This window comes from Molothrus ater, chromosome 1 (genome assembly GCF_012460135.2).
Source record: "Molothrus ater isolate BHLD 08-10-18 breed brown headed cowbird chromosome 1, BPBGC_Mater_1.1, whole genome shotgun sequence".
NCBI lineage: Eukaryota > Metazoa > Chordata > Aves > Passeriformes > Icteridae > Molothrus > Molothrus ater.
The window spans coordinates 30903429-30923177 of record NC_050478.2 but is presented as its reverse complement, the minus strand read 5'-3'; the positions used below and the strand labels follow the sequence as shown (position 1 = coordinate 30923177).

At 38.0% G+C, this 19749-nt stretch overlaps 1 protein-coding gene across 11 annotated transcripts in view; it reads right to left on the bottom strand.

Annotated features, from left to right (window-relative positions):
* HDAC9 (histone deacetylase 9) overlaps window positions 1-19749 on the bottom strand; it is a 456338-nt gene that overhangs the window by 95398 nt on the left and 341191 nt on the right. For all 11 annotated transcript variants that reach the window (XM_036399060.2, XM_036399107.2, XM_036399099.2 and 8 more), the window contains 5 exons: window positions 18069-18176; window positions 6329-6384; window positions 5999-6086; window positions 1546-1665; window positions 1124-1221 (listed from right to left, as the gene is read on the bottom strand). In XM_036399060.2, the coding sequence (XP_036254953.1) occupies window positions 1124-1221; window positions 1546-1665; window positions 5999-6086; window positions 6329-6384; window positions 18069-18176 (470 nt within the window). The remainder of the gene's footprint in view (window positions 1-1123; window positions 1222-1545; window positions 1666-5998; window positions 6087-6328; window positions 6385-18068; window positions 18177-19749) is intronic.

Below are 19749 nucleotides of genomic sequence, written 5' to 3'. Positions count from 1 at the left end.
ATTTCTCTGACTAGGGCTTAGACTCTGATTTCAGGTGTGTTGTTTATTAGAAACTGCATATTATTTCATGGGCTGCACAGAAGTTCTTTGGGAAGAAACCAGAAAATACACACACAAAAATTCCAACAAACAAAACAAGATTTTAATGGGTTTCTGTGGTGTATTTTCAATGGAGTATAGTCAAAAACTGTATATGGTAATTGCGCTACTTCAAACTAAATGTCTTGAAAGACATTAGAGATACACATTGGTTTTCTCATTGCCTTTCTTGCATATCATTCTTTTTTAAATGAAACTCCTTTTCAGAGGTGTAGCATTTGCCCAAATTTGAAAGATGAACCCTACACCTTCCCTAAACTTCACTAAACTCTTCCACTGGATTGTTTTACAATGAAAGGAAATGGTGTATCTAAGACAGGACACTGAAACTCTAAATCTTTTAGTGTTTTGTACTGTTCTTATCTCTCTGGTCCCATGAAAATAAGACTTAATAGATAATGAAGCATCACCTATGAAGGAATAAAATTTCATTTATGAATGAGCTATTGAGAGTATTCATTATGAGTGAGCAAAGAGAAATACAGCATGCAACATTTCCTATCATTCTTATTGCAGTATGTCAAAATTGTTTACTTTTAATTAAATAACACTTTACTGCAATTTGTAGAAAAAAAACTAATAGTCAAAACTGTGAGCATCATAATGAGTCTTTTAAATGAATGAAGAGCACTGGATTTGGACCATACTTCATACTCCTTTCTGTCTGCTCTACTGGCATGTTACTGCAATCAATGTGAATGTGAACAGTAATTTCCTTCTGCCTGGCATAATAAATACTTACATTTAAATTTTCTAGGTAGGGAAGTAAGCAAGCCCAAAGAAATTTTACTGGCATAGCATATACTGAAAACACAAGTTATCAATTAAATAGAAATTTTTTGTTGATTCTGCATGGATGATCACAACTATTAAATGACCCATTTTTTCATTTACTAAACCTTCACATTCCAGGATTAATTTATTTTCACCATGGATTATTCTCCTGACCTTCAATATTACATTAGCTCTTATTCATGTGCTTTTGTTCTACAAACAGTTTTTAAGACTCTTAAATGGTACCAACCTGAATGCTGTGAGATACTCAACATCACCCATAGGAGGATCCAAGCCACCTGTCCAAGCAATATTTATGTTATACCCTTCACCAGGGCCACTTCCAACCTGAAAAAAAGAAATAAAATGCCAAAAAGGGAGAAAAAGCAGAAAAAGGAGGAGGAAAAGAGAAAGGGAAAGGAGAGAAGGAAAAAAAATCTCAAATGTGCATTAGAAACAAACATCAAACAACATGTCAGATCAGCCTTGTTTGACAAGGACTGCTCTGGGTTATGCACTTGTTCTCCACTGGTCCCCTGCTCCCAGTAGACAATTTGGTAATCTGGTGTAATTTAAAGGACCAGAGAAGGACAAGAAAATTAGGGGTAATCATGCAACGCAATTACCTGAAAGATACAAATAAAAATGGGGCTCTAAAGAAATAAACCTAACCTCATTTGGGGCTCCACTGCCGGGGAAGAAGTTGCCTTCATCATAGCGATGGAGGGAAACATACAGGATGCTGGGGTCAGCATAAAAAGCCTGCTGTGTACCGTTGCCATGGTGAACATCCTAAAGGAGAAAGAAAACAGATGACAAATGTAATAATGTCCAACTCAGTTTAGAGAGCTCAGTTCTGCTTTCTTTTACACCCTCCTCCTCCCTCTCTCTCTCTCTCTCTCTCAGTTTCTCTCCCTCTCCCTTGCCCTCCTTTTGTCTTTCCCTTTCCCCCTCCCTTCACCACCCCATACTTCCTGAACTTTCAGGCAAATTACTCTTTAATGCACTCATTTTTTAAACTGGCTTCTAAAAATCAGGAAACCATAGCGAGCGTGCCCTGGAGACTCCAGATGAGCAGTCATTGAGAAATCCCAGTCCTTTTGTACAATTAGATATTTATACACCGGCTCTTTGTACTCCTTGCCTCAGTGATGGAATCTAGCATCCTGTTTTATGGAGGAATTTTATGACTTATTAACTGCCAACAGTTCATAACCCCTCAGGCTTAATTAACTAGCCTCATTGGCCTCTGAAGAAAGACTAATGTTTAAACTACAAACTAGTATTTTGCAGAAGGATCTATGGTTTACAGAGCTTTTTCACAATTCTTGACAGAACACTAAACATAAGAGTATTCATTGATTTGCCAAGTTCCACTATTGAGGTCAAAGGCTCTGCGACCAGCTGAGTAAATTGGCTTTCTTGAAACATTCAGTTCTGTTCAGTCCCTGAGCAGTTAGATCCACATCAAAAGAGATGCCAGATGCGGAAAGGACTTAATTTTTGCAAAATCATGACGGCAACAGTTGAAGACATAGGAATATGATCTCATTAGCTATTAAATCATCTGGCAGATAGGACAGCGCCTTCCACAATCAAGGAGTGACCTTGGTCAGCCTCCATACTTCAAACATTTTATAATGACAGTGAATAAAATTCTGTCTTTAAATAAAAGGCTGACAAAGAAATGCTGACAGTATATCTATAAAACAAAGGCTGATGATGCAGACGTTTCCTTTTTTTTAGCTTGTTTTCACAGTTCACTACTATTCTATGTGGTTAGACACACAAGAATTTTACAAGTGAAAATGGAAAATCCACTTGCCTTTCAGTAAAAGTTAAAAAAAAAATCTTCACTAGCATTTCTAAGAAGCTGAAAAGTTATAGATATTTTTTATTTTCCTCCTTTAGTCCATCCCTTTGAAATTTCTGATTTAGAGAATTAAGAGGGACAGACAAAGTGTGCTGAATGGCAACACTTTCACTGTCACCCAGTCTATTTATTTTACAAATGTTATGAGGTCTAAATCCCATGTAGTGTCTGTGAAACAGAAGTCACATTCTCCTCACTATGCCTACTCCAGGAGGGCTCAAGTTGTACCTCAAGGTGTGCACTGCCAATAGCACAGCAAGCACTGAACATTGCTTGTCCTCCTTGCCTGCTGAAGTAGCCCGAGTTTCACCCACATTGTTCAGAACTCCCTACATTGATTGAATCCTACTTGTACTGCATTGTGCTTGACTTGGACCTCCTCTGGGACCTCTGCAGGGTAGTATTATAAGAGTTTCATTTCTTTTTTATGTTGAAAGTACTTGAAACAACATGAGGATGGAGTTACAGCCCAACTGTGACTTAATGCCAAGGTTAAATGTAACACATGAGACGTGCAAAGGAGAACACACTGGTATGAGGCTGTTGAAGATTTCAAGGCAGTCAGTCTAGTGTTAGATGGTTCTGACTGGCAAATGAAGTAAAATTTGGCATGCAGACTAATCCCAGAATCCCATTCAGTCTTCAGCTGTTAGAGTTAATTGGTTTACTCCAAACCAGACTCAAAACCTTCTAGCATAAATGCAAGTATGGATGATCCTGGAATGAGGATTTCAACAACCTGACAAGCTATGCTGGGAACATAGATAGATCTGAAGGGGCACAGTAGGACTTCACTTTGTTATTTTAATTAGTCTTTCTTTTCCATACATATTTGAGGCTTTAGATATATTCTTTCTGTAACAGTTTCCAACACAGGAGGAAAAATGTTAAAGGGGAATAGAGATATTTCTTTTCCTTATTATTTTTTTTATTATTCAAATCTCAAGCTAGCTTTCTTGTTTAAACTTTGATTCCACTAAGAGCTCTTTTTTGAAGAGCAGTTAACGTCTCTGATTAGACAAAGGAATGTGTTCTTTAAGACTGCGGATGTTAGCATGAGGGAAATGAGTTCATATTCTGCCCTTAGTGGATCAAATTTATTCAGGGTATATAAGACAGTTCAAAACCAGAGATTTATGCAAATGGTGGAATGAGGAAAAAAAACTGTCAGATAGGTCTTTTATTTTACTGTATAAATAGATTAAATAGATGAAGGGAAGATTGACAATTAAAAAGTTAAGAATTTATATATGAAGACGTGTAGAAGCTATGAAGACTACACTTAATTTGTAACTAGAGTATGCTTTAGTGTGTGGGATTGGATATTACTTTTTAATATTTATATTGTAGTAACATGTATAGCTGCCAACTTGCATGAGGTCCTGCTGTGCTAGTCACTATCAAAATATAATCTTAAAGGTTAATTTCAAGTCTCACATCTGTAATTCCATTCTTTCCTTCAGATGCCCCAAACTCTGTTGGTGGGAATAAAGGTGTCACTATTAACTTGTTCATTCATTCAGTTTAGCCTGTGATTTATCCATAGTTTGCATGCATAAGAACTTTTCCATATGAATTTTTGTACATCATTGCTCTGACCATGGAGCAGACTAGGGACTAGACTGCAACTGCTCCAGGAATGAAGTCATCTGTGTCAGCCATATATTTCTTCTCTTTCACCCACAGAGTTTTTCTGGTCAATGGGACAGTTGCAGAAAGGCTGAAAATTCCCTATCTGCTTTCCCAGGTAAAGATAGACAGCTTCACAGGTAATGATTTGCACAGGTAATGATTTGCACATTTAACCTTGCCTTGAGAAACTGAAGCCAAATTTCTAAGTGCTTATTGGCTAAGTATATCAAAGGGAAGTGTTTTAGGTTTTTCCCAACAAGGCAAATATAACATTTACAGGCAAAAAGACTTAAAAACATTCACAAACTTTGAGTAGGCTTTTCCTATTAAAAATGAGAATAAACAGAGAGTTCACTTTTGACCAGAATTTACATCAATGAACTGAAAGATCCAAGTCAGCAAATAGACATAACGTACAGTAGAAGTGAATTTTTCAGAAATAATAGCTTCTGGCAGTTTATAATTATGTTTCTAAATGACAGCAGAACAATCTGAGAAATATTTCAAAAACATTCTAAGAATATTTAATTTACACATATACTTAGTCTGCCACTCATTTTTCACTTACCATTCCTTCTCCCACACTACCCCTTTCTCTGCTTCTCTTCAACAGTCAGTACGCATATTTAACTGAACAAAAGTGCTAGATGGTAAGGCCATGACTCCACAATAAGATTTAATTATGAGTGCAGATATGAACAAGATTTAGACTATTAAGCTCTGCACTTCAAAAACCCTTTAACATATTTTGTCTTTAAATCTTTTATCACCTGCAAAAATTAATTAAGTGCAGATGTAACAGGTTAGGTTTTGATGCCAGGGTTCATTTCCTGTCTATGCTTTGTCAGACACCCTATTACACCTCGTCATGAACTGTAGGAAAACAAAAATGGTGCTCATAAATCAGCATTCAACTTTCCTTGGGCTGTGCATTGGGCTGATCCTTTGAGTGCAAGGCAGAGCTCCAATTCATTATTCATGAAAATAATATAGCCAACATGCCAAATGTCATCTGTATTTAAATAATCCATTTGTTAAATTTATTAAGTATTGTGTAAAATGCTTTCTATTAAAATACAAGACTAATCCAATGAAGTAGATTTTTAATCACATAGGTTTTCCTCAGGGAACCACCAAAACCTGGAATACATGACTAGAAAACTTCTTGGGGGGGAATGACCTGTCGATTTGTTTAATAATATCAAAGTTATACAACAAGTCAAATCATTGTGAACTGGGGAAAGTTTGTTACCAATGCAACAACATTCTTTAAAGAATATCTGACTACTTAAAGTTTCTATTCTGTTGGGAAAAGTAAAATTGGGTTCTGTAGGGTTATTTTAACAGTGGAAGTATCAATTCATTTAAGGACCATAAAAGTTGCCCTGATCTGTGCCTTCTTCTCATTAAATTGCAGTTAACACCATTAAAGTGAAACATAGATGTTTATAGCTTCAGTACTGCCATCCTGGCTTTAATGAGTTCCCAAAATCAGAGGAAATGCACACCTTTATTACTTGTAGGTATTTAAAAAAAGCAGGAAAATTTGACTTATAAATACAAATTCATTATCTTTCATCTAGATGCACTTCGAGTGTGATGCTTGCCAAGAATACATACCAGATCTACAATCAATATCTTGCCTATATTTAGCTTGTCTCTCAAGTATTTGGCAGTAATTGCAATCGAATTAAAAAAGCAGAACCCCCTGTGGAATAGAGAAGAACAGAAATAAGAAAGCAAATCAGTGAGGAAAACAGCTATAAATAATGTTCAGAGCATTTTAAAAAATGCTATATGATCTCTGAGGCCATAAATCTGCTTCTGGGAGTACCTAGAAAGCCTTTTCAGTCATCTGCTAGCAATTACAGTTCTTCAGAGACATGCACAATGCAGGTGATTGCCAGTAACCTTAGTGCTCCAAGATGGGCAATATTCCCTGGTACTTACATGGCTGTTGATTCTTCAGCATGATGGCCTGGGGGCCTTACAACAGCAAAGCCATTCTGTAAGAACAAGATAGGTTTTCAATTATCAGCTTAAAAAAATACTTGACTCAGAGCAAAACAGAGCAGCAGGCAGAGGGGATTGAAAACTATTAGAGCTTCTTGAGCACTTTTTCTATCCAATCACCCTTTCATAGTACTGCCAGAAATAATATTCTTGAGAACAGTGGCAAATAAGCTATTTAAATACACACATGTGCATACATACATACACACACAACATGATCTAAAGAGGAGGAAAAAGGCAGGATGAGAAAGCCCTGTTATTAATTCTGCTGTTTAGAATTCGTATTTAAGACAAAGATCATCTAAAATCATGTAATCCTAATTTGCTCTATCTTGAGATCCTTCAAAATAGAAGTAGCTTAATTAGGTATATATTTTACATGATTAGCCATTGTTGATCTTACCTCTGTATAGACTAAATTATAAATTCACACCCCCCACACACAGGTAATTTCTATCAGTATAAAAAAGATGACAATGAACACCCCATATTTCTGCAAACCATACATTACACCTGGGAACCTGCCATGCTCACAAGTTAATAGATTCCCTGAAGTCAATTTCTAGCACACTTTCTGGAACTGTATGTACATTTCATAAAGTACAGCACTGGGATCACCAAGGAATGTTTTGCCTCTGGAGTCACTGAAGATAAAAGAAAAATGGAATTTCCATCCTTCCAGTGTGGGTATGGGAAAGGGAAAATGTAGGAGTGCTGGCAAGGAAGCTCTGTTCAGAAAGTCAGATTATATGTTCAAGAAGCAGTGTCTCATATCATATAAAATTTCTCTTACAACAGTTAGATTCAGGAGAAACACCACTGCTTCATAGTATTTCAACTATCTTATCTTTATTTCAACTACCCAAGGTAGTCCTTCTATTCAGTTATATATATGCCATCAAGTAAGACAATTACCATATACATATATATACAATAAGAAATTATAATCTGTACGTGAGATATCTGCCCATGAGATATCTTCTATTTTCACACAGCTTCACACAAACACTAGATGTGTATGTATGCCTGCATGACCAATCAAGCATTGTATTCTCAGAGAGGAGGGGACAGGAAGAAAAAGGTTGTAATACTTCTGTATTTAATTCATCAGTATTAAAGTATTCCAGTTTGATATACTAAAACTTGATAAATATAAATGCTTCTTCTCTTACCTGAGATAAACATAACAATCATTAAACTTTCACTGACACTGGTGTAAATACAGAGGGACATGGCAGTTAATAGTTACATTGGTTCCTGTGAATCTGTTTATTTACAATCATATGAATGCATGGTTTGTGTGTACCTGTGGAATTGCCTACCTATGTTGCTTCACTGGCATTTATTTATAAACAAATACTACCATCTTGTCTTATTTAATTTGCTGCTAGATGTAACCCAAGCAGACAGCTGCCAAGTTTTGTGGAGCATGGCCAAAGTTCTATCAGAGTTCAGTAAACTTAAAGTACAATACCAAGGGAGTGCATGTATAACAGTGGTTCTTCTGGTCACCATTTAAAGAATCTGAGGGATTTGACATCATGACTTATTTTAAATTAAGTGTCCATATTAAAAATACAAACCCAAACAAACAAAATACAACAACCCAATAATTAAAAGGCACAAAAACTATACATGTTAGTATTCATGCAGGCATTCCTGGAGACGGAATATAAATTTCCTATAGATCAAGCACACCAAAAAAAAAAAGAAAAAAGGCATTATGGACTGCACTAAACCAGCTTTTGACTCTCAGCTAAAACTGTATTCTCTATCTTTATGAGAATTTTTTAACATTTTCTTCTCACACAAAACATAACTTAAAGAAGGATTTGGCAAAGAACTCTTTTGTAGCCTTTATGAAAAAACAAAGTATGCTGCTGAATGTCGGGATAATGAGCTGAAAAAAGACTCAGTAAAGAGGGTATTACTAGAGAAAGAGCATGATGCTACCTGCATTTTCTTCTCTCAATATTTTTAGGAATTTGGAAGAAGTCCATGAAAGGCTTACAGCTGCCCCTGCTCAGCTAACAGCTCATTATCATCTAACTTTATCAGTATTCCCAAAAGATCAATATAATTAAGATGATTATCTCTAGGAGGATTTCATGGGGCAATATAGAGACAGAAAATATCAGCACTGCTGTTTTTGACAATATGACAGTTACAGTGTAGGCTTCTCTTCTGTTCCATTTGACAAGGCTCTTTGGAAGCCCTGTTTTATCACATCTTGGTAATTTCTGGAATCAGAGCTTAACTATTACAGTTCTCCACCAGCACAGAGGATATTCACAACAAGGTCATGACCACTTTTTATGAGTTTTTACATCACAAAAAAGTTCAGTATACACTTGGGAAATTTTCTTATTTTAAGAAATACTGAATATTTTAAGAAATACTGTGCATATGTTACACTGATGACAAAATACATAGTTGAATTATACCAAATACTGAAAACTAGTTACCATACAGAATTATTGGCAACTTTTGTGCAATTGATAAAACACTTAATTTCTCCTACTTTCAAACTTTGCATGAACACAGCATATGTTAGTACAATGTAACATGATTTTTTTTTTATTTAGGCAATTTTAAATACCAGACAGCGAGCTCAGTAGACAGTAGAACAGTAGACTGAAAAGTAAAAATTTGCTTTAAAGATAGAAAGACTAACACAGAGCAATATGTTGAAAATGAAGCCAACACACATAAATTCAAAGCGTTTTTTTACAGAGCCTTATTTATATTAGGATACAGACACCTTTATAAGTAGACAGAACATTAAACTGACTGACAGACATGAACATTAGAAAAACGATTCATGTCTGTGCCATTATGTGGTTACCTTTATTTAAATTTGAGGATTAAGAATAAAGCTGAATAGAGATATCCTAAAATCTGTGCATATTTGAACAACAAAGGAAGAGAAGTCTGCCCAGACTCAGTTTACACAGAAGATCGACTGCAGATAAACCTGCTGAGTTGGACCTTTAATGAAAACTAAGAAAAATGTTAGTCTTTTTCCACAGTCAGCTAAGTATACTCCTCTTTCATGACTCTAAATAGGAAGTTAGATGCTTGATTTCCAAAGAACAGAGGTGTACATCCTACTGTGGCCTTCTTGTCTTTGGTGGTCAAGTTAATCTAATCCCTTTTTGTAGTGTTCGGGGTACAGTGTTAGTCTACATCAAGCTTGGGCATCTACTGTGCCTCTCCATGAACCTTTCTGAGACAAATACTCAAGACAATACCATAACATGAGTGGACAATCCAGGGCTTAGAACTGACCATCCATTGCAGAGTTCCACTGGTGTTTCTATTACATTACCTCCATACAGCAGGTAAAACTAGACGCAGACAATTTTTCTCTAGGTCAATATGTGGTCACTGTGGCAAGGTGTGAATGATTCTTCCATTCACATGACAGTCTTGAGAAGCTTGGTCTGCCTAGATTCCAAGTGAACCAAGAGTCACCTGGACAGTCAGGTACTCCAGGTATGGTGAGGAGCCTCACTGAAAAGCAGTGCATAGTAGTTTCAGCCTAGTACTACCCTAGGGAAATCATCTGGCTTTTTTTAGACTTTGAGAAAAGCCAGTGCCGTGCAAAAAGTAGCAATAAACCACAGCAGGTACTCCAATAGCACTTACTGAAGTAGTAGAAGACTCAGGTTCCACTTCTTGAACTTGGGGACGAATCTATAATTTTTTTTTTCCCACACCACTCTGTATATTTAGATTATGTGGTCCATAAAATAGATACTCACACACATATTTTCAGTCTAAGTTTTCTAACAATAGGTCTGGAGTCATGCTCTTCCTCAGCTTTTATTTTTATTATTTTATTTCATTAACAAAAAATTGTTAATTAATATTAGAAATCAAAGGTCTTGTATTTTAAGCTGTAAACCCCTGTATGAATGAGCAATGACATCTATGTCATCTATCCAAGAGGCAAGAGGCTTCATATGAAAAAACCCTTTTATTGTGTGGGTGACCAAAATATACAACAGCTTGCCCAGAAAAGTTGTAGAGTCTCCCTTCCTGGAGATAAACAAAAGCTATCTGGACATACATCTAGGCAACTAGCTCTAGGCAGCTGCATTTGAGCAAGGGAGGTTGATAGAATGACCTCCTGAGGTCACTTCCAACCTCACCTGTTCTATGTATTTTAGATGGAGACTGGGTAACTAACTGTGGGTCTGAATTCCACACTTGAAGCTCGACTTGCTCCTAAGGTTAGGTGTTGGAAGTTTTTAATTTCTACTAATCTAAATCCCTTAACCTATCTTGCAGTTAACTCTTAAAACTACCAGTGCTTAAACAAGGCAGTCTTGGACATGCACTTGTTTTTAATGGAAAGGTTCTGTTTTTACTTCAATGTGCACACATTTCAGAATGAGCATTATACAGAAATGTATCAGTTTGTCATGTCAGAATTTATATTCCCTGAGTCATATATATACTCGTATCTTTATAAAGTCCTATAAAACCCCAATTTCTTTATATTTAAAAGGTGGCCCATACAGTGTAGCTCACAGGTCTAATCTCTAAAGTAGCCTGAGTGCCATCCTTAACTCTGCCATCTCTGGTGTAGCCAAGACCTAAAATAACAAACATCAAGGCTGCTTTAAGTCTTGTCTGCCTTCAAGAATCCACTTGCAACTGCTACCAGGAAGAAGATAACCATATTCTTCTCAGTGCCACATGCTGTAACACAATCCCAAGCTATGCCATCCATCAGGGAGGGTAAGCATGAGAATGAGTGGTGTAAGGCTTAGGCACTCCTTGGGCACCTGTTTGGGGACAATTTTACAAGCTACTCATACAGCCAGAGCAGGAGTCAGCACTTGGCCCCAGGGGTCTATGAATGCAGTGAACAAGAACCTGTGATTTAACAGAGTAGCATGTAGATTTGCCAAAAAAACAGTAATGGGCATGAGGGAATACTATTTTGTCTTGCAGAGGAAGCTAGTAGAGGCCAAGTACACAAAAATGGACATAAAACACTTAACTTTGATGGAAACAAAGAGTTCCCTGTCTGCTTCCCTGAAGGCCTAAGTGGATAGCATCAGAAAATACACATGAAAAGCTGGTGCTTGCAGACTAGCTCAGATACAAGCATGACGGCCTGTTTAGCCACAACTAGTGTTAACTATATTGGGAAAGAAAGCAGACAAAAGTGTTTTAGTACAGAGTGGTCATGGAGGTAAGCCATGTACCACACATATAATTAAAGTTGTCTGATTATATGAAATAATAACAGTCACTCAGCTATAAATATAACCATAATTGCTAGGAAAGAGTATCTACGAGATGGTTTAATACAAAATTTTGCAATTTTTCTAACTTTGTAAAAGCAAAGAATACAAACTATTATCTAAAAGATTTCATTGGTAACTTTGATTGAAAGCTTTTATCAATCATATCTTTATGATTAAAAGTATTAATTTGTTACTGTTTCTTACATGCATGCATTGTTGAAAATGGTGTGGATGGGTGTGGAAAAAATGCCTCTTTTTGTGGCTGTCTCACATCACTTGGAATTTTTTTTCAAGCAAAGGGAGATTTTTATAAGGCAGAGGGTGAGAAGATAGAAGCAAGGGTAGGGAAGAGCTTGCAGGAGAAACACTGTCCAGAAGGCACCTGGGCACAGATTTTTGTAGGCAACCAGAGGAGTTGTGTGAGGTTTTGTGTTGTTCAGGCAGCCACGCAACTTGGCTGGCCTAAAGCTTCACCAGAAGAAGGACACTATGGGACTAGGGAGACATTTCTTTTCTGCTCTTTTTCCTTATTTAGTCTTTAGATTGATAATTTTTTTGTTGCTGTTGCAAGAAAACCCAGCAAAAGAGCTGTGAAATGTGGCTGAAAGATTTTTATTTAGTATACTTTTAAAACTAGAAAACTAAGAACTTGGGGGGAAAAAGAGGTTGATTAAGCTAATGCTGTTTATTCACTAGATTAGTACTGCTTACCACATGATGATTCCTCCATAGCCCTGGGTGGCAAAGGCCTTGAGACCAGTAAAAACCAAGCTCATTTGGAATGAGAGCTTCAAGTTCAATTTAAGTCATCTATGGATTGTACAAAGACACCAGAATAGCAATGACCAAATTCAGGAGGTTTACTTTGGTATTGATTCAACCTGACATATTAGAAAGAACAATCCCAGGAATGTATCAGATTCTGGTTCAGGGGAAAGTCATTTCAATTGCTTTCATTCTGTTAAATGACCCTTAGCTACCAACAGGGCAACTTTACATGTTTGTTTGTGTGTGTGTGCATGTGCACACCTATATATGTATGATAGGGTAGAAAAATGGCTTTTGCTTCACTTGATTCAGCTAAAGTGGACATTCAAGACAGTCTCAGACCATGCTTTTAACTTATGTGCCTTTCTTCTTGAGTGTTCTTTTGAAAAATTGCTTCCTAATTCACTCAAACTTTTTTTTTTAAAAGGAAATCTCTATCAGCTCTTGACAGTATTTTGTGCAGGTCTCTTCTGTTTCAAGTTTGCCAAATTTAAAAAAATATACATATAGATATATATACATATACATATACATATACATATACATATATATACATATACATAAATAAAGAATCAACTATATGTTTCTATCACAGAGAACAGTGCTACATCACCAAGATTTCCATATTTAAAGGATATGCAAAGTAAACTAGACAGTAACCCTTATTATAGGTTCTGTGTTTAAAATACTTAATCCTATCTTATAATAGTACTGAAGGGTTCATCTGAGGCTGAAGAAAAATGTTTCAGCAATGTTCCTTTGTATTTTCAACAGTTACATGTTCTGCTCTGGCAGTGAGTTATCTATGATGGGAGTCATCTCCCATTGCTGAGAATGACTCCCATCTCCCCTTTGGTAACCTCTCCCAAAAAGAGGTTTTTATTAGGTATACTCTTTTTAAATTATCTTTTTCACCTGTACAATTTTTATTCCTGACAGTCAATTTAAAGATATTGAGGACATACAGACAGAGAAATGTACAATTTGTTATCAGAAAATAAATTAAAACACAATTAATGTTCACAAAGCAACACAAAATAAAACAACTATCACAAGAACAAATATCATCTTGGAGGACATTATTCAATGAAGTATCATTACTGCAAAATTCTCATACTAACCTAACTGAACTCCAGCTTTTTAAATGTAGTATTAACCATTTCATAAACACCAAATATATGGCAACAAAACAGGTGGCAGCATCAACATAAATAATTTGGTTAACAAAATGAAAATATCAGCAACCTAAACTTGTTCAGGAAAAACAAAAACAACAATTTCACAAGCTAAGTCCTAAAGATAAGATTCTTTCCAAGTTCTAACAGTTACAAATGAAATCTGAAACTCAAAAGACCACAGATGCAGAAACTCTCCTTTTTTTCCTCCAAGACTTTTCTAATGTGTGGTTTGTAGAACCTCTTTACTCGTCCAGCTGGGCAGCAGGAGGGACGTTCCTGCAGCGTAGGACAGGTGCAGAGGCAAGGGAAGAGTCTCCTGGTGCACAGCTGCTTGTGAGGCAAGTAGCACAGCAGCAGGGAGGGGAGGTGCACTGAGCTGAGCATCACAATCCATGCAAGGGAAGTACTGAGCTGGGCAATAAATGAGAAGGGAGGGCAGGACAGCACCTTACAGTGCCACATCCTTTGGCAATGAAAGGGAACAATGAGAGCCTCAGGAGACACTTCCAGGAAGTAAATGCTCTCTGTCTGCATCTTTTTGGGCCCTATTTCTGAAGGTGAGGTCATTAAGTAGAGGCTAGAGACAATGATTTCCAGGTTCATGAGATACACTGCATGCAAGAAATCACATGCTGGGCACCACTGTTCTTTCTTCCACAAGGACTAATATATCATAGGATGTCTCTTATCTGATAAAACAATTTATTGGCTATAGCTAAGGACTGTGGTGGAATTCTATTCACCCAGATCCACATAATCCCCTCTTCAAAAAATCTGTAGACAGGCAACAGACTATTAGAAGCTTTCTACATAAATCTGTTCGGGAAATGAGAAATCACCAAACATAGATACGTAAAAACAGACAGACGGGAGAGGTGTGGCTCTGATTCCACATAACATAAATACCTCCTTGTGCATCAGCAGCTTTCCTAATTACAAACAGCTCAAAAAAAGGTAACCTTAATGCAATAATTAGGCTCATCTCCTACTGTAAAATTGCCAAGAACACATTCATCAGACATGTAAATTAATTAAAAAAGGGAAAACATAGCATTTGACTCAGTATAACATCACATTTATAATACTATATATTTCAGTAGTGGTGTGATTCTTTATTTAATACTACCTCAAAAGTATATCAAATGTATATTAATGACTGTTCATGATATTATTAAGCAGATCCACAGAATGCTTAATTTTAACAATTGTATATAATTAAATAAAAAAAATCCAGATTAAGACTTCCCAGAGAAGTGGCAATTTGTCTTAATTAAAAAAAAATCACCAAAAAAACTCCAACAACAACAACAACAACAAAAACAACAACCAACCCCCCCCCCCAAAAAAAAAAACTCACCACCAACCTCCCATCCCCCCTCCCCCCCAGGAAAAACCTGCACCACTGTTAATTACTATTGTGGCTATTGTTTTACATCCCCAGTACTGCCACACTGATGTTTTTCCCAGTGATCAAGGAGATCAAAGAAATCTGATGTCTCACCAGGGGTTTGAACTACAGCAAAGAGAATTCCTCTTAATTCCTTGTCAATTTTTGAACACTGTCCAAATCAGATGAACAACATCTTGCTGTTCTCAATGAGACTTGTGTGCAATGGGACTGATAGTCTCAGGAAATTCAGAATAAAGTAAAGAATTTTTTTGCCTTGTATATGAGTTTGACTCATGCCCAGCTCTGTAATGAATCTCCCAATTGTTCTGCAGACTTTCATGGTTTATTTTGCAGTCTCATCTCTTTTCTTAGCAACATAGTTCCAACCTATTACTGTCACTTTGTGCCACAGCAAGCATTATCAGTAGAGATCATGGAATAAGTATAGACATTGAAATGTCCTGTCCTTCCTGAAATGAACTTTATATGTCAGATCTCTATCCATACAGGGCACTTGATGTTTGTTTCCACACTCTAGCCCAGCACTGTTGTAAAAAAACGTGGGGTTTAAATTGATTGAATTGACACCAAACTGCCAGTACACCATCTGATAGCAATCCACAGTGGTAAACATCCAGGGAACTACTATGGTGTGCTTCTCTGCTGCACTCATCTTGCTGTTAACATGTTGTAGAGCTGTTATAGCTTGCATGCAATTCTTGGAAGGTGCTTTTTTGTCATCCAAAATTTCTGAGGCTGTAGCAGATCATTCCAGATTCCCATCAGAGTTTAATCCTCCCACTCAGTGCTCACAGTACAGGCCCCAAATGGTTGCTTCACATGCATATCTGCTCAATGAATGCACATGAAAGTGGTCAACTTCATCTTCTTTCCTTTAGAATCTCAGAAGTACACTACTAGATTGGTATTTTCCCTAACAGAAACAGCTGATCAACTTATTTTTCTACAGATAAAATGCAGGAAGATGGGAAAGGAACATGTAAAAGCACAAAGGTAGACTGGAACACACAGACCCATATGGGTCTACAATCATATGGAGATTGTAGAGAACTCCAGAAACCACTGCCAACCCCCCCCCCAGTGCAATTTACAATATCAGAGTATTGAGAGCAACTTGCTAGCAAACCCTGGGTTTGAATGATGCAGTGAAAATGCACACAGGATGACTGTGCCAAAATAGCTAATGTCAGGACTGTTGCATTCACAGAACTTCTGCTAACATGCTTTCCTACTGACAATCAGGCATTAATAATCTTTCCATAGCCTTAAATGAAAAATACCACATGCAGATTGATAGCTCATACAGATGCCATAAAGGCATGTAAATCACTGGGCTTCATGCTGGAAGTCTAGGAGCAGGTTAGATAAACACCTATAAGGAATGGCAGGAATATTCACAATTCTCTTTCACAGCAAATCCCTTCCATTTCTGTTTTTCTCATGATTTGGTTTAAACCAATTACTGGGCATATTGAAAAATTGCCTTTCCTATGTCTCAACTTGAAAGTTACATAAGACTTCAGTTCTTTGCATTGTAGAAAAATATTCTATTTAGGAACAACAATAATGTTACATTAAACTACAAACTAGTTCTAAATATAGAATATCTAATACTAAATATAAAATATTTGTTTACAGACTCCTGCACCACTAGTACAAATCTCACAATGGCTGATGATTCTTTTCAGCTGTCTATCACACACTTATTTAAGCAAGGGCATTCATACTGTGTGAGACACACCACAAATGTACAGAGGTAAGTGGTAAAGATTCTGCAGTGGACCTCGCTCATGTCAAATGCACACAAGACGTATCTCACTATTCTTACCAAAGCTTGCTTTTAAATTGCCTTAGACAGTGGTGTGTGTCCTATAGTTTCTGAAGGTAAGAACTAGCTAAAAAATCCTTCTTTATGTTCATTATTCCTGTGTGTGGAACAATGCACAGTGAGTTACATATCTTACTATGCCCAAAAAAATCTTAAAGGGGAAAAAGAACCCATCAGAAAGAATACACAACCGGATTCCATATAATGCACCCTGCCCCTGATCTTTCAAAATTTGTACATTTTGTGTGGTACCTGACTAATGATTTCAGTACCTGAACATAAAATTTCAGATAAACATAACAAAACTGCATTTTATTATGTAAGCACTATAGTACTGAATTTCACTTGACTGTGCTGTCCTTTAACCCTGATACATTCTGTATCTATCTAAATATATACATAAATATATGTATCCATTCCCAAATAGGTAGCTAACATTTCGATCGAAATGAGAGAAATATACAGGAAGAAAATTTTCCAAACAGAACTTGTAATTTTAGAAATCATCATGCAGTGTTAATTTAAAAATATTTATTTCCATCTTGATTCTGGAAATACGACTGAATCCATTAGTGTGTGGACTGGAAAGCGAATAAACAGTTTCATTAAGGAGACATGTTAGCTCCAACAATGTTTATTGGGGCAAGCCTGCACTCCGGCTGCATATGGTGTACCTTTAAATAGGGCCGTTAAAATACCAAATAAAATGTCAAAGTCTGTCAGGTCTGGAGCTTTTATAAATTGTTTAGACTGGGGATAATTTGGGTTTCGTACATCATGCCTTGCAGATCCGGCGGCACGGAGACAGGAGCGGGAAGGGGCCCGGCAGCAGCAGGGACACGGGCAGGCTGGCACCCGGGCACCGCCTGCCCATCGCCCTCCTGGCCAGCCTCGCCTCCCCTCTCGCTGGGTGGTATCCTGAGATTGCGCACGTGATTCAACAACCATATTTTTAAAAATTAAAGATAAATAAAACTTGACTTCAAAGGGAGCGCCGCAGCCCCTGGCCGGAGATGTGCACTAACTTCCCCTCGGGCTGCAGCCCCTCGGCTCTGGCACCATCCCGGGCCGCTGCAGCTCCTGCCCTGCCACACCTTGGCGGACGCGCTCCCGGCTCTCGTCTCCCGCCGCCCTCCCGGAGCCGAGCGCTGGAACACCGCCGCCCCTGAGCCCCCCGCCCGCGCTCCCGGCCCGCCCGGCGCTCCCACCCACGGCGCGGCCCGGACCTCACCTTCAGCTCCCGGGAGGCCACGCGGGCCGCCAGCTCGATGACACAGCCCACCGCCATGCGTGCCGCCCCGGCCGAGTGCAGCTCGTTCCAAACGGTGTCACTGTCCACCTGAGCAAACAGCCGGCCCCGGGAGGAAGGCAGCGGAGAGGGGAGAGGGAGAGGGAGAGGGAGAGCATGAGAGAAAACAAACCCGTGAGGGAGGGCTGGCAGCGTGACAGCCCGTGTACAATAACATCAGTCTTCCGTGCTGGCCAGCTGAAAGGCCTTGTGGACATGGCTCTGCTTATGCTTTTTCTCTGCACGGGCTTCTCCAATGGAAACACATTCCTGTCATGCCTCGCTGCCATTCCCTGTTTAGATTTCTCATTACAAACAGTGTTACATCGACCGGGCCCGGCCTGCTCGCCAGACGCTCCTCAAGCTGGCTGGCGAGGTGACGGGGACCTGCCAGCCCCGGGACCATCGGGAATGTCCATCGGGAATGTCCATCGGGAGTGAACAGCCACTGCTGCCGCAGCAGAGGCACGGGCAGCCCGTGCCAGAGCTCATCAATGGCACATCAGCGGCCCCTTTCTTAAACAGAGGAGTAACCCCTCATTTTTCCTTCCCAGGCGTTTGTTTCTAAGTGACTAAAATTGGAACAATTAATTGCTTTAAATAATTTCAGCGGTCACTCTTGCCATAGACAGAAAATGGAATTATATAAAGAAAGACCTTTGCGTATCTCCAGTCTTGATGAACTGATAAGTTTTGGCTGGAAGGCTTTATTTTGTAACAGATGAACAAGGGGTTTAAAGCAGAGAAAGTTATCTTTTGTACCTTCTAAATGAGAAAGTGTGATGTGTGATACATTGCATTATAAAGAATATACTGTAGAGGTGGCTAAGTAGCACTGCTCTACAGTTTCAATCAGTGTGCTAAAACTTTACTTTTGAAATCTATTTTTAGTAAGTGTTTATTTACAGAAACATACCAAAACACATAGGTGAAATGTTGTATATCCCTATATGTATTATTTATTATGTAAAGCAGACAAGATGGTGTTAAATAGTCTGAAAAAGTTATCCAAAGAGACAGCCAGACTTCCTTGATGCTCCATGGGAAGTGCATTTAATTGTAGCATACCGTACAAATTTATCATGAAAAGAAAAACGTTTAGAAATAGACAAAATACTGTGGCAGATGCTATTTGGATGACTTCCAAGCACACTGAGACATGTTTTCAGTTTGAACCAGAAGCTTCTGTTCCTAATTCCATTAAAAAAAGAAAAAGAAAAAGAAGAGGAAAAGAAAAAAAAAGGAAAGAAATCAAGTAATTGAAAATGGATGCACTGCTACTTGACTCTGGAAGTTCAGAGGAATTTCTCTGATTAGTCATTTGAAACAGAAAGAAGCTTGATCTAAGCTTGATCTTCTCTACACCTGTCAAATGTCTTTGCCATTACTGTTACAATAATATTATATTTCAAGCTATTAAAATTACCTTATTTTTTCAGTATACTGGACCTGATTTTTCTATCAGGTCTATCTATTTTGATCGGTTTTGTGTGCATGCAGCAGAACTAATGAAAATAGTTTGTGTATTTGCAGTAGCCCTGAATAAGAACACTGGATTTTGCTTGCAGAGTTTAGAATAACAGTAGAGACAGCACACTCTTTTCATGTAAGAAACTCAAAATGT